Genomic DNA, 16,498 nt, shown 5'->3' with positions numbered 1-16,498 from the left:
ACCGAAGATCTTGTTACAGTCCTTGATGCAGATCTAATAAATATTGCTTGTGATGAGTCAAACTGGGTTGTGGACACTGGTGCCGCATCTCACGTGACATCAAGAAAGGAATTTTTCTCTTCATATACTCCTGGTGACTTTGGAACTTTGAGTATGGATAATGAGACTGTATCTAAGGTGGTTGGTATTGGTACAATTTATTTGGAAACTAGTATTGAAACTAAACTAGTTTTAAACAATGTAAAACATGCACCTGATGTTCGTTTGCACCTAATTTCTGTTGGTGTTCTAGATGAAGAAGGATATGTTAGTACCAATAGTAGTGGAAAATAGAAACTTATTAAGGGCTCCTTGATTGTGGCTCGTGGTAACAAACGTCGTGGTCTATATTGGACTACGGATTTTACTTATGCAAATATGATAAATGCAGTTGAAAGCGATAACTCCTCAACGTTATGGAACAAGAGGCTTAGCCACATCAGTGAGAAAGGACTTAATGTTCTAGCCAAGAAGAAATTACTGTCAGATTTTCAAAGTGCTAAATTAGAAAAGTGTGAGCACTGCTTGGCTGAAAAACAAAATAGAGATTCTTTAAGTTTAACCCTCCTTCAAGAAAGACAGAGTTGCTTGAGTTGGTGCACTCTGATTTATGTGGTTCAATGAAGACAATGACTCTGGGTGGTGCACTCTACTTTGTCACTTTTATTGATAACTGCTCAAGAAAGCTTTGGGTCTATGTCTTGAAGACTAAAGACCAAGTGTTAGGTGTCTTTAAGTAGTTTTAGGCTTCAATGGAAAGAGAAACTGAAAAGAAACTAAAATGTATTCATACTGATAATGGTAATGAATATTATAGACCATTTGACGAATACTGCAAGCTTCAAGTTATTAGACATCAGAAGACTTCTCCTAAGACTCCTCAGCTTAATGGGTTAGTTGAGAGGATGAACAGAACCTTGATGGAAAGAGTTAGATGTTTGCTTTCTGAAGCAAAGTTGCCGAACTCCTTTTGGGGTGAGGCCTTGACCACTACATATGTTATTAACTTATCTCCCTTGTTTCTTTGCAAAGTGATGTTCCAAATAAAGTTTGGTATGGAAAATATGTTTTCTATGACCATCTGAGAGTATTTGGTTGCAAAGCTTTCGTACATGTACCAAAAGATGAGAGGTCAAAGTTAGATGCCAAGACAAGACAATGCATCTTTATTGGATATGGCCTTGATGAATTTGGTTACAGGCTATATGATTCAATTGAAAAGAAGCTTGTAAGAAGCCGCGATATCGCCTTCATGAAAAATCAAATTATTGAAAATATTGACAAAGCAAAAAAGCTAAAATCTTCAGGTTCTGACGATATAATCCATCTTGATCAAGTACCTTATACAAGTGTGCATGATGTTGATGAATATGATAATTATGGTGATGCCCAAAATCATATTCTAGATCAACATGTTGATATTGATAATAACAATGATATTGTTATTGATGATACCCTTGCTCATGAAGTTGTGGAAGAAGCAAATAATCCTCTTAGGAGGTCCACAAGACAGCGTATTCCTTCCTCTCGCTATTCACCTAATGAGTATGTACTATTCACTGATGGGGGTGAACAAGAGTGTCATGAAGAGGTCATGAAAAATGAGCATAAGGATAAATGGATTGAAGCCATGCAAGATGAGATGATATCTTTGCATGAGAATCACACTTATGAGTTGGTGAAATTGTCTAAGGGCATGAGAACTTTGAAGAAAAAGTTAGTGTTCAAAGTAAAGGTTGAAGAACACAGCTTGAAGCTAAAGCAAGATTGATTGTCAAAGGATTTGGTCAAAGGAAGGGTATTGACTTTGACAAAATATTTTTTCCTGTCGTGAAAATGTCCTCTATTCGTATAGTTCTTGATTTGGCTGCTAGTCTTAATTTAGAGATTGAGCAGATGGGTGTGAAGATGACTTTTCTAGATGGTGTCCTAGAAGAGGAAATTTATATGGAATAACCTGAGGACTTCAAAGTAAATGATAGAGAAAATTTGGTGTGCAAACTCAAAAAGAGTCTCTACGGGCTAAAAGAAGCTCCTAGACAGTGGTATAAAAAGTTTGAATCTGTTATAGAGGAGCAAAACTACAAGAAGACTTCTTTAAATTATTGTGTATTTGTACAAAAATTTTCTAACGATGATTTTTTCATTATCTTGCTATGTGTGGATGATATGTTGATTGTAGGCAGGAATACTTTCAAGATTAACGAGTTGAAGAAAGAGTTGTGTAAGTCTTTTGCTATGAAAGGCTTCGGTCATGCCAAATAAATTTTGGGCATGAGAATTACTCGTCTTAGGAATGAAAGGAAGATATATCTGTCACAAGAGAAGTACATTGAACGTGTACTGGAGCACTTCAACATGAAGAATGCTAAACCTGTTAGCACACCTCTTGCTGGTCATATGAAGTTGAGCAAGAAGATGTGTCCTACAACTAAGGAGGAAAACGAGAGCATGGCCAAAGTTTCATATTCCTCCGTCATCGAAAGTCTAATGTATGCAATGGTATGCACTAAACCTGATATTGCTCATGCAGTTGGTGTTATCAGCAAGTTTCTCGACAATCTAGAAAAACAACATTGGGAAGCTGTAAAGTGGATACTCAAGTATCTGAGAGAAAACTCAGATAAATGTTTGTGTTTTAGAGGATCAAATCCAATCTTGAAAGGCTATACAGATGCTGATATGACAGGTGACCTTGATAACAGAAAATTCACTACTGAATACTTGTTTACTATTTCAGGGGAATTTATATCATGACAGTCGAAGTTGCAGAAGTGTGTTGCACTGTCTACAACTGAAGCTGAGTATATTGCGGCTACTGAAGTCGGCAAGGAGATGATATGACTTAAGCAATTTATTCAAGGGCTTGACTTGCATCAGAAGGAATATGTTGTCTATTGTGACAGTCAAAGTGCAATAGACTTGATCAAGAACTCTATGTACCATGTAAGGACAAAACACATAGACGTGAGATATCACTGGATTCGATAAAGGATAGAAGATGAATTCATGCAGGTTTAAAAGATTTCTACAAATGAGAATCCTGCAGATATGCTGACCAAAGTGGTAACAAAGGACAAATTTGAGTTGTATAAAGAACTTATTGGCATGAACTCTTTCTGATAAGACAAATATATCTCCTTCTAGTGAATGGGACTGGAGGGGGAGATTTGTGGGGTCCAATCCCCTTTTATTTCAAACTTGTAGGATGTAGACACTCACTTTTCCTTTGTCAAAAATGACTGCAATTTGCAAATTGCTGATGTTTGTCAAAGAAAGTGGAGAGATTCGTGAGGAAGAGTTTCCATAAAAGGAGCTCTTCAGCTCCTCATTTTACACATCCAATTCACAAACAGAGAGAAAAATATTTAGAGAGCTGTGAGGTTTCCATAAACTATATATAAGAAAATAGTCTGTGAAGAAAAATAGAGTGTGAGCAATATATTTAGTAAGGTAGGAGATCAAAAGAGTGTTATTCATTTTGAGTGTGTGGTAGTCATTTTTGAATATTGTACTCGGTACTACCAAATGTAAAATTTCTTACTATAGTGATATCAGTTGCTCTTCTTGGCCATGGTTTTTTCCTTATTTTAAAGGGTTTCCATATAAAATTTTTGGTATCATTACTTTCCATTTTATTTCTACTATTTTGATCATATATATTTTTGTATTAATCCACATTTTTACAAGAAGCACTTCAAAAAGAGTAAATTAATTATAGTTCAAATTAATAAAATGTGACCACAAAGTATATATAAATGCTCTTCAGAAGCCACACCACTGCTGAAATAAATTCTCACGGTGCAAAGAGAGATCCAAACGAAACAATTAATTTATTGTTATCCACTTCATTATTCATGTACTTTGTTGCAAAAAATTGCCTAGCTAGTTCTAGTGTTTTAATATCTTTCGTATACTTTTACTTGTTCAGTTTAAAAAATTAAGAAATAATTTATCATTTAATTTTTAATTTATTTTTATTATTAATTATAATTATTTTTAATGTATTTTCTAATAATTACATTTATTAATTTCAAAAAATAATATAATAAAAACTTGTTATTTTATTAAATAATTTTTTAAAAATGTATCATATCAAATATGAACTAATAAAAATGAACCGACGGATAAAGTACTATATAGCAACAACAAAAATAAAATTAAATGGAAGACTTTATTGCGAAGTGTAAACTGAAAGAACGGCATTTCTATACAAATAGATTTCTATGGACCAAATGACAAATAGATTTAAATACTACTACCTCCTTCGTCCCAAATTTCAAGATTCTAATAAATTTTTCTTTGTTATAATTTTTATAAGCATTTTAATTTTTCTTAAATTATCAATTAATGTTCTTATATTATTTTTATGTATTTTTTAGATACCTAAATCTTGTTTCAAAAAATTTAAGGATCTTTGTGCAAAATTCATAGTTAAAATTAAAAATTTTGATTCTCAAAATTCGAATAATGCCACATAAATTAAAACAGAAATAAGTGAAAGTAGTAATTATCTATATATGTACACTATATGTAAAGATTTTTTAAGCTATATCATTATAGATTTATAGTTTAATCTATGAGAATAGACTAAATACGATTTTCACCCTATCATATAAATTTACTTTATTATGTTATAGATGAATACGTTTTTTTCTTATAAGTGCATAAACCTTTAACTTTAACACTGAAAACAAAATCATTTCTGCTACCTAGTCATAGATTATGCTAATTAACTATTTCCTCCATTTTTTTTAATTGTCAAATTTTGACTTGACACATCTATTAAGAAAATAATGATTGATATAATAAATTTACCATTTTACTTTTATTAATTGATAGAGTTTTAAATATATTTACTCACTATATTTTTCAAAGACATTAACTCAATATTAATAAATTGAGGATATAATAGAAAAAAAATTGTTCTTTCTTGATTTGTCAAAATTGACAAGTAAAAAGGAAAATCAAATTAGAAAATATTTGACAAGTAAATAGAATCGAATGAAGTAGATAAAAAGGTTTGCTCTCTTTAATGTTGAAAGAATAAGAGAGGCAGCAATAAATTGGAAAGCACAAGTAAGTTCCATAATTGTTTTTGGCATCTAAAATTGTGAATGCGGCTAACGGGTAGTAGTTGAATCTATATACTTAAAGCGCTTCAATGCAACAGCAAGAATGTAAAGTACTACCCACTAAAATACAAGCAACTATATATATAAAGCCCTTTGCCTCTTAGTGCCAAGGCAATGACTTTAAAATAGAGAAGAACAAAAAAGTTGTTTAATTCACATGAATTCCGTGAAGATGATAGGCAGGGGAATGAGGATAGGACTGTTAGCATTTGTTTGGCTTCATGTCCTAGGGGGAAGTTTGGTTCTTGGTAGAGATTTTAAAAATGAGGATGAAAAGTTTTTTTGGATGGATAAGGGAGGTGGATTTGGAGCAGGATTCGGTGGAGGGTATGGTAGTGGGGTTGGAATAGGTGGAGGCATGGGTAAGGATGGTGGAGTCGGTGGTGTGTTTGGAAAAGGAGGTGGAGTTGGTGGTGGCGTTGGAGGAGGATTTGGAAAGGGTGCCAGCATAGGAGGTGGATTTGGAAAGGGTGGTGGCTTTGAAGGAGGATTTGGAAAAAGTGGTGGCATTGGTAGCAGCATTGGAGGAGGATTTGGAAAGGGTGGTGGCTTTAGAGGTGGATTTGGAAAGGGTGGCGGCATTGGAGGAGGATTTGGAAAGGGTGGTGACTTTGATAGTGGCATTGGAGGAGGATTTGGAAAGGATGGCGGCTTTGGAGGTGGATTTGGAAAAGGTGGCAGCATTGAAGGAGGATTTGGAAACGGTGGCGGCTTTGGTAGTGGCATTGGAGGAGGATTTGAAAAAGGTGGCGGTATTGGAGGAGGATTCACAAAGGGTGGTTGGATTGGAGGAGGGATAAGCAAAAGTGGAGGCATTGGTAGTGGAGGATATACAAGGGGCGGAGATTGCATTAGAAAAGGTGGGAGCATTAGTGGTGGCGTAGGCGGAGGATTTGGTAAAGATGTTGGTGTTGGAGGTGGTATTGGCAAAGATGTCGGCATTGGTGGAGGAGTTGGCGGAGGCTTTGGCAAAGTTGGTGGATTTGGAGGTGGAATAATTGGTGGACATCACTAAAGTGAATGTCTTCGATTTGCATGAACTCAAAACATGCCGGACTTGCATATTTTTAAGAAAGAGAATATTTTTTTCATCATTAATTTTCATGTGTTATGTAGCACTAGTATTTGCTTATTAACAAGTTATTAATGAAATGAAATCGATCGTACTTTAATTCTTCACCTAGTCGTCTATTGTTCCTTGGCATCTTTCATGCAAAATATATATTTTTTTATATAAATTTACGTATCATAATTTTTTTAAAAATATATTTAAAAAAGAATGTCATATCTCCTTGTTAAAAATATAATTTAATTTTAGATTTTTTTTATTTTTGATGGGATGATTTACGAATAAAGGTCACAAAATTATTTATGACTTGTTAACAATAAATTTAAATTTTTTTTATATTTCTTTTACTCCACGCCGTGTTCATTCAAGAACCACCACATAAATTGAGACGAAGAAAATACTATATACATAATACATGCAATGTTTGGTTTTATCATGCACGTATTGCACTCATCAAATGCATGAAGGTGAAAGACTGAGAGTATGTACCGTTACTTGATGTGCAAGAAAAATCTATTGTTCCAAATCAGTATTATCCTAAAAGAAAAATGGTTGAGTAAATTTATGTGCCACGCAATTAACTAAGTGTAGTACTTACTACTTAGTTATAATTCTATAACAACTACATCCAAAATCATAATCAATCACCAAATGAATTATTTTATGAGGCAGTACTCCGATTATATATACATGCCAAGAAACATTAAATATTTCAAAATTTAACCAAGACATATACGTGTTGCGAACGGTGGTGGAGACTAATTAAGGGTGGATAGATTTTGATTTAATTGATAAGTCGAATCAAAAAAATATATTAGTAATTTATTGGTATCGATTTATCAATATAACGGTTTATTATTATTATTATTATTGATATTTTATGATATTTACTAGTTCTGCTCTCTTCTCTCTCCTCTCATCTTCCAACGGTAAGTGCTCCCCCACCCCCACCCCCGACCCCCCTGACCCCCCATCTCCATCCCACCTACACCCAGGCCAACACCTCCCCTAGCGGCCTCCGGCGAAGACTATTTCCGGCCAGATCTCCCCCCTTCTGTTCTCTCTCTTCATCTCTTCCTTCCTTCTTCTTTGTATTTTTTTTTCTCTTCTCCTTTTTCCTCTTTGACTGCGATCGAAAATCCTCCACCAGTAGATTTTCGGGCAGTTTTTGCACAGGTATTTCGGTATTTCCGGCGAGTGAACAGTATTTCCGGCACGTGAACAGTGTTTCCGGCGCGTGAACAGTGTTTCCGGATCGTGAACAGTGTTTCCGGATCGTGAACAGTGTTTCCGGCGCGTGAACAGTGTTTCCGGCACGTGAACAGTGTTTCCAGCGCGCGAACAATATTTCCGGCGTGAACCAGGTTCTTTTCAACTGGAGTTGGTACCTCCGGTTTCCAAATATTCTTTGTTCATACACTTGTCGTTATATTTTGCTGACTTTAGACCATTTAATACTTTAGTAGTTCATACGCGTTTTCGTGGCTTTGGATAGTGATGGTGGATTAGGGTCATGTTCTCATTTAGGGTCGGGGACGAGGGTAAGGAGGGGTAAATGGGTTAAAGGAGAGTCTAGACTAAGAGTAGGTTCTTGGAACATTGGGACGTTAACGGGAAAGTCAATAGAGCTAGTTAAGATTCTTAAGAAAAGGAAGATTAATATAGCTTGTGTCCAAGAGACCAAATGGGTAGGTACTAAAGCTAAGGAGGTAGATGGGTATAAGCTTTGGTTCTCTGGTAGATCAAAGTATAGGAATGGGGTAGGCATTTTAGTAGACAGTGATCTAAGGGATCAGGTGGTGGAGGTTAGGAGAATCACTGATAGGATGATGTCGATTAAGGTGGTCAATGAAGGGACCACTTTGAACATTATTAGTGCTTATGCGCCGCAAGCGGGCTTAGTAGAGGAGGAGAAGAGGCGCTTTTGGGAGGATTTGGACGAGTTAGTAGGAAGCATACCGCCTACTGAGAAGCTTTTCGTGGGAGGTGACTTCAATGGGCACATCGGGTCTATTTCGGGAGGGTATGACGATGTGCATGGAGGCTTTGGTTTTGGGGACAGAAATGGAGGAGGAGTTTCACTTTTGGAGTTCGCAAGAGCTTTTGGGTTGGTGATAGTTAATTCGAATTTTCCAAAAAAGGAGGACCATTTGGTAACCTTCAGTAGTTCGGTGGCTAAGACTCAGATAGACTTTTTACTCCTTAGGAAGGATGATAAAGGTCTGTGCAAAGACTGCAAGGTCATTCCGATAGACAACCTTACAACCCGACATAAGCTCTTGGTAATGGATTTAGGGATCAAGATGACGAGGAAGAAGAGGGTCGGGAATGATCGACCTAGGATCAGATGGGGGAGTTTGACCACGGCTAGTGCTCTAGAGATGGGAGAGAAATTGAAGGACATGGGGGCCTGGAATAGTAGTGGGGATGCGAACAGTATGTGGGATAGGACGACTAGTTGTATTAGGGTTGTAGCAAGGGAAGTGTTGGGAGTCTCGACAGGCAGTCGTAGTCGACATCAAGGGGACTGGTGGTGGAATGTAGAAGTGCAAGGGAAGGTGGAAGCAAAGAAAATGGCATACGCGAAGTTGATAGAAAGCACGGATGAGGTGGAGGAGTGGACGAATAAGGAACTTTATAAGATGGCGAAGAAGGAGGCGAAGTCGGCTGTTTCGACGGCAAAAACGATAGCTTTTGAACGCCTCTATGCTGAACTAGAAGAAAAAGGTGGGGATAGAAAATTATTCAAGCTAGCCAGGGTGCGGGCGAGAAGGGAACGCGATGTGGACCAAGTGAAGTGTATTAAGGACGAGCATGGAAAAGTATTGGTAGAAGAGACTCTCATTAAACAGAGGTGGCAGTCATACTTCCATAAACTCTTGAATGACGGAGGGGACAGAGACTTTGTGTTGGGAGATTTGGAACATACAGAGAGGCGTCGCAATTTTGGATATTGCAGGAGTATTAAGGTCGAAGAGGTTAAGGGTGCTGTTCGTAGGATGCGCTGGGGAAGAGCAACCGGACCTGACGAGATTCCTGGGGAATTTTGGAAGAGTGCCAGCTTGGTAGGTTTGGAGTGGCTGACTAGGTTATTTAATGTCATCTTTAAAACGGCAACGATGCCCGAAGAATGGAGGTCGAGTGTAATGATCCCTCTATACAAAAACAAAGGGGATATCCAGAGTTGCAACAACTATAGAGGTATCAAGTTACTAAGCCACACTATGAAAGTGTGGGAAAGAGTGGTGGAGATGAGGGTGAGGAGAGGCGTGTCTATTTCAGAGAACCAGTTCGGATTTATGCCGGGACGCTCAACTACAGAAGCCATCCATCTTATGAGGAGACTGGTGGAGCAATATAGGGAGAGGAAGAGGGACTTGCATATGGTATTCATCGACTTAGAAAAGGCCTACGATAAAGTTCCAAGAGAGATACTATGGAAATGTTTGGAGGCTAAAGATGTACCTGTGGCATACATTAGGGTGATCAAGGACATGTATGAGGGAGCCAAAACCAGGGTAAGGACAGTAGGAGGGGACTCAGAGCATTTCCCAGTTGGGATGGGGTTGCATCAAGGATCAGCTCTAAGTCCATTTTTATTTGCCTTGGTAATGGATGCATTGACGCGACAAATTCAAGGTGAGGTGCCATGGTGTATGCTTTTCGCGGATGACATAGTCCTGATTGATGAGACTCGTAGTGGAGTTAATGCTAAGATGGAGGATTGGAGACATACCTTGGAGTCTAAAGGGTTTAAGCTGAGTATGACCAAGACAGAGTACTTAGAGTGCAAGTTTAGTGAGACACCTCACGAGGTTGGCGTGGAAGTTAAGCTTGGTGCCCAAGCTATTCAAAAGAGAAGTAGTTTCAAGTATCTTGGGTCTATCATGCAAGGCAGCGGGGAAATTGACGATGATGTCACACATCGTATTGGGGCAGCGTGGATGAAATGGAGGCTCGCTTCCGGAGTGCTATGCGATAAGAAGGTGCCACCACAACTTAAGGGCAAATTCTACAAAGTGGTGGTTAGACCGGCTATGTTGTATGGGGCAGAGTGTTGGCCAGTTAAGATCTCTCACATTCAAAAGATGAAAGTTGCCGAGATGAGAATGTTGAGATGGATGTGTGGTCACACCAAGAGCGACAGGATTAGAAATGAGGCTATTCGGGACAAGGTAGGAGTGGCCTCGGTGGAAGACAAGATGCGGGAAATGCGACTGAGATGGTTTGGGCATGTGAAGAGGAGAGACACAGATGACCCAGTGAGAAGGTGTGAGAGGTTGGCTATGGATGGCTACAGAAGAGGTAGGGGTAGGCCGAAGAAGTATTGGGGAGAGGTGATTAGACAGGATATGGCTCAGTTACAGCTTACCGAGGACATGACCTTAGATAGGAGGCTGTGGAGGACCCACATTAGGGTAGAAGGCTAGTACATAGTATCGTTATTCTTCCCTATTCATAGGCGCACTAGCACATTACAATTCCTTGTACTCTCATTTCTGCTATTTCTGTTACTATTTATTGCTTTCAGTACTTTTGATTACTCTATTTTATCTGTGATGCCTTCGTGATTTATTTTTCTATAGCGCTTTGAATTTTTTTAACTTTATCTGACCCCCTTTTCCGCTTTTTTTTTTTTTTTTTTTTTTTTTTTTTTTTTTTTTGAGCCGAGGGTCTCTCGGAAACAGCCGTCCTACCTTGGTAGGAGTAAGGTCTGCGTACAATCTACCCTCCCCAGACCCCACGTTGTGGGATTTCACTGGGTTGTTGTTGTTGTTGTTGTACTTATAGTTTGGATAGAGATTATTTAAATTTCCTCAAATGTTTGATCGATGAACCAATAAAGTTTGTTACATTTATACTTTTACCCTATGAGTTACTATTTTTTTATCACCTTAATTCTTTAATTTGGATTAGTGATAAGTTGTTATTTTACCCATTTATCTCTTCTTTAATCCTAGATATATTTTTGCTATGTTTATTTGAGAAAATAGTGCATTTAATGTGATTTACTTCTATTTTGGAAGGCATCTTTGACAGAAAAAACACGTGTCTTGGAGCTAGGGCTCTTGCACCCACACTTGGAGGTGAGAGATTTGAATATTTGGTTGAACATTTCCTTAATCTTTTTTTTTCATTTCTTTAATTTCTTGTTATAATTGAATGTTTAAGTGTATGTATTATTTTATTCGATGACTTTAATCTTGTTTATGAGAATATTTACTATCAAAGTTTGGATTAAATCTCTTGTTTTGCTTATGTAATGAATGATTTTTATTAATGTTTCTTTAATTAATCTTACTCTTTAATGTTTCATAAAGGAGTAGCTAACAGTGGGACTCACTTATTTACTTTGCCCGGAAGAGAAAAATCGAGGTTGAAAAAAATTAATTAACAAGAATTTGGTGTACAGGACAAATCGATAAATCGCATCAAATCGTTAAATCGAACCAAATTGGAAAAAAAAAATGACTAGTGGTTTGGTTTGACTTGGTTTGGTGTTTGGAAAAAAAACTCGACCATTATAGGATTGGTTTGGTTTTAACTAAAAAAAGTCAAACCGAACCCAAACCGATCCGATTATAGATATACTACTTTTAAATTATGTTATACATAAAAATATTTATTAAAATGTAATTTCTAAATATTTTTTTAAATTTTTTCATAATTTTTGTTTTCTTTCTTACATTTAGATTTGGACTTGAGAAGCCCATCTAAATAATAGTAAACTTTACCTAAATCCTATAATGAAAAGGCCCAATTACAATGTATCCCTCATTTTTTTAAAATTACCCGACTTTTCCTTCTTTTTTTTAAATTTCTGATACATTATTTACTATGCTGATACATCAGGTTTTGGGTGTAAAATAATTAATATTGTTGGGTTATTTATGGGTAGTAACGTAAATCAAGTTATAATTGATTGTTTCAATCAATTACCATGCTAATTAAGGCAAAAAATCCTTTTAAAAAACGAAACAGTTTTGACTATGAAGGAAAACTCAAAAACAGAGCATAAGTTCTAACAAAAAATTCAATCCAAATTTTGAGTTTCATCAAGCGAATCAAGATGAATATCACGATACTACTGAGACATTCTGGAGTTTGGGAAACCCGAGGTGAGTTATGAACTATACAAATTTTTTGACTATGAAGGAAAACTCAAAAACAGAGCATAAGTTCTAGCATAAGTTCTGGGAAAATAATTCAAAAATTTGCTTTCAGAATGTATCAGATACATAACAATCTCTGTGTATCTGATACAGATTAATATTTTTTTTTATTTTACCGGTCATGATACATCATAACATTATGTATATAAGTCAGTTCAATACTTTTTCCAGATATACTGTTGATTTTGTAGAGTTAATTTTCGTTGGTTAATATTCATGATACATACTGATACATACTAAGTATTATGTATCAAGTAAAATAATTCAAAAACTTGCTTTCAGAATGTATCAGATACATATCAATCTTTGTGTATCTGATACATGTTAATATTTTTTTTATTTTTACCTGTCATGATACATCATAACATTATGTATATAAGTCAGTTCAATACTTTTTTCAGATATACTATTGATTTTGTAGAGTTAATTTTCGTTGGTTAATATTCATGATACATACTGGTACATAGTAAGTATATCTGATACATGTTAACTTTATTCAAGAACTAAACGATGCTATACCTAAATTTGTGTGTGTGTGTTTTGATCCAGCATCACTAAGACAAGCTAATATTTCGAGAAGTGTTTACACATATATAGTTTGAGATAGCTATCGACCGTAAAAAGTGAAAACATTGTTCTTCAAACGAGAGCTACCTATAATTGACTTTTTGGAGCAAACGAGAATGTTATTTGGTGCTTGGAACTGCAAAAATATGGAAATAACAGCTTATACAAAACATACTTTGGGTAGAAAATTCGAAGATATCCTAGTATCAAACACAATGAAATGTTCGAGAATGAAGGTACACACCAGTTATTTTTTTTAAGTAGATATCTACTTGATACATAGCTATATGATACATTAGTTCTGTATTTTCTGTGATCATTATTTTCTGATACATCAGTTTTGTATTTGATACATCAGTTTTGATACATATCCGTGATAATTATTTACTGCAGGTTGTTACTTCATCAGAATATCTTTATTCTGTTTATGAGTCAGGTATAAGATACATCGTGTGTTTTGAAAGAAAAACATATAATTGTGGCAAGTTTCAACTAGACGAGATACCACGTCCACACGCAATTGCAGTGTTGAAGAGCAAGAATATTACAGACATGCACCCATACTGTTATGATTACTACAAGCCAGAGGCGTTGGCAAATACTTATCAATTGCCAATGATTCCAATGCCAGATAAGAAAGATTGGTCTGTTCCGAAAGAAATTTTAGAAGAATTCGTCTTGCCACCAAGATACAAAAGGATGCCAGGAAGACCAAAGAAAGGAAGAAAAAAGTATTCTAGTGAGAAGATAAGAATGAGCACAAATTATTGTAGTCGTTGTGGCCATGAAGGCCACAACATAAAGACTTGTAATTTCATTCCCAAAGAGAAATGATGTTTTGTTATGCCAGGATACATTCTATTTGGATCATGTACTTTCATCTATATAATTTTTTTTACAGTGTGAGTTGTATTTGATACATATATCAATTAACCAGAATAGTAATTGAATATCAATAATTGATAAATGGATGGTTGGTAATTTTTTTCATTGTAAATTACTTGGTATTGATAGTAATTTCGAATCTGATACATGAGAATAGCGGATACATAAACATTCAACGTATTAAGGGTTGATACTTTAAAGGTTGTTGTATTAGTTTTCAACTGAATTGTGGTTGATACACAACATGTTGTAATGATATAGGTTGAAGATGTATCAAGAGCTGTAAAGCTTGAAACATGATAATTTGATACATAAATGTGGATGTATCAGAAACATTATAACTTGATACATGAGAATCTGATACATAAAATAGATGTATCAAGAGTTGTAAAGCTTGATACATAAGAATCTGAAACATAATTTAGATGTATCAGAAGCTCTAAAGCTTGATACATGAGATGCTGATACATAAATGTAGATGTATCAGAATTTGTAAAACTTGATACATTGCAATCTGATACATAAACAATGTATTAGAAGCTGTAAAGATTGATACATGATATTCTGATACATAAATGTAGATGTATCAGAATCATTAAATCTTGATACATTACAATCTGATACATAAGTAGATGTATCAGAAGTTGTAAAGATTGATACATGATATTCTGATATATAAATGTAGATGTATCAGAATCATTAAATCTTGATACATTACAATCTGATACATAAAGTATATGTATCAAAAGTTATAAAGATTGATACATGATATTCTCATATATAAATGTAGATGTATCAGAATTATTAAATTTTGATACATTACAATCTGATATATAAAGTATATATATCAGAAGTTGTAAAGATTGATACATGATATTCTTCTCTATATATATATGTAGATGTATCAGAATCATTAAATCTTGATACATTACAATCTAATACATAAAGTAGATGTATCGAAAGCAATCAAGTTTGATACATGAGAATATGATACAAAAACAAGATGTATCATAGTATTAAAGAATGATAAATGAGAACCTGATAAATAAATAAGAGGTCTCAGAAGCATTCAAGTTTGATAAATCAGAATATGATACATAAATATAAGAAAAACTTAAAAGTCTGCTAAATTGTTGAATAGCCAAAAAAATGTTTACTATTGGTGCAAAAACATAAGTGTATATTCTACTACTATAAAATTAAAAAAAAAAACTACTCGACGTCCATTGGTTCTCCTTGACCAGGGGATATGAAATCTCTCTTAAATTTTTTTGGATTGTCATTGTCGCTAACATAACCATCCTTGGCCTTTCGATAACCATAATTCCACAATAGTGCGGCATATCTTGAACGAAAGAATTCGGCATGTAGTTCAGTAGTTGGAATAGAAATTCCATCACTAAGATATTCAGCAAAAATAGCCATGAAAACATCACAATCCCTGCAAAAAAAAATGAATACACAACTTTAAAAAATTTTAAATTTGACACAGTAATGATTTAAATATGCATATTTGTTAATACTCATAAACTATGCTTATAGCTTTGATAAATGAGAATCTGATACATAAACAAGATGAATCAGGAACATTAAAGTTTGATACATGAGAATCTGGTACAAAAACACGATGTATCAAAAATATTAAAGCTTGATATATAAGAATCTGATACATAAACTAGATGTATCAGGAATCAGTAAATCTTCAGAAAAATGACATTTTAAAAAAAATAATATAAACAGGATGTATCAGATTCTCATGTAAGCTTGATACATGAGAACCTGATACATAAATAAGATGTATCAGAAGTAGTAAATCTTGAAACATGAGCATTTGATACAAAAACTCAATGTATCAGAATCATTAAAGGTTGATACATACGAATTTGATACATAAAATTATATGTATCAAAAGAAGTAAATCTTCATAAAAACGATATTAAAAAAACATCTTAGATGAACTCATACCTTTGGGAGATTAGGGCGTGTTGAAACCTCTTCAATCTTCTTGTCGGCTTCTTTGGGTGAATGTTGAATTTGAGATTTCGACTTCAATTTTTCACATAGCTTATCCATCACTGATGGATCGTTACGACGTTTGGATCTAACCTCGTCCGGTGAAACAAAAATTTCTTAATTTTTATTCAACTGAGTGAGACCAACACTAAAAGATGGAGCAGATTTCATGTGTATCATGAACAATATAAGTAAAGAAAACAGAGGAAATCGAAGGAGGTGAGAATGAAGTGAGATACCAGTAAAGGAAAAACTTGAATATACCTTACTTATAAGCTTGAAATTGAGTAATAGATGAACTGAAATTGGAAAAAAGAAACTGCCGATGAGGAGGCTGAAGAATAGGCGTGAATTTAGGATAACTGATATAAGGTAAAAGTGATGTATCAGTGAAAGAGTGAGAGAGTTAAAAAAATAGGGATTTTTGATATTTTTTCAACTAGTTGGGAGTATTAGTAAATATGGTAATATAACATGTGTAAATGGGTAATTTATAGTAAATAATATACAAAAAAAGCCCATTTTATAACGTTATATTATAAAGTTAAAACTTCAAACAGAGTTCTGTCTCCATCTTATATGTTGATATTTTGTACTAGAACTCTTTTTAAGAAGCA

General features: G+C 34.9%; 2 protein-coding genes across 2 annotated transcripts; both read left to right on the top strand.

The window, feature by feature from the left end:
• The first annotated feature begins 5,346 nt into the window (after positions 1-5,346).
• On the top strand, positions 5,347-6,189 carry LOC129900008 (glycine-rich protein 23-like). The gene has a single exon (XM_055974999.1). It carries the CDS (start codon positions 5,347-5,349, stop codon positions 6,187-6,189), a length of 843 nt encoding a protein of 280 aa, XP_055830974.1.
• A 7,024-nt stretch (positions 6,190-13,213) lies between these two features.
• Positions 13,214-13,817, top strand: LOC129900007 (uncharacterized). The gene is made up of 3 exons (XM_055974998.1): positions 13,214-13,219; positions 13,377-13,419; positions 13,510-13,817. The coding sequence occupies exons 1-3, from the start codon at positions 13,214-13,216 to the stop codon at positions 13,815-13,817; spliced, it is 357 nt and encodes a 118-aa protein (XP_055830973.1).
• The last annotated feature ends 2,681 nt before the right edge of the window (positions 13,818-16,498 follow it).

The sequence above is a fragment of the Solanum dulcamara genome, chromosome 8 (genome assembly GCF_947179165.1).
Source record: "Solanum dulcamara chromosome 8, daSolDulc1.2, whole genome shotgun sequence".
Taxonomy (NCBI): domain Eukaryota; kingdom Viridiplantae; phylum Streptophyta; class Magnoliopsida; order Solanales; family Solanaceae; genus Solanum; species Solanum dulcamara.
Note: the sequence above shows the minus strand (reverse complement) of the source record. Positions and strands in the feature narration are given on the sequence as shown.

Excerpts from the sequence above, each read along its gene's own strand:
- LOC129900007 (XM_055974998.1), top strand. Across the intron at positions 13,420-13,509 it reads TTATTCTGTTTATGAGTCAG|TGTTGAAGAGCAAGAATATT; the intron begins GTATAAGATACA and ends ACGCAATTGCAG.
- LOC129900008 (XM_055974999.1), top strand. The coding sequence starts at position 5,347 with ATGATAGGCAGGGGAATGAGGATAGGACTGTTAGCATTTGTTTGGCTT.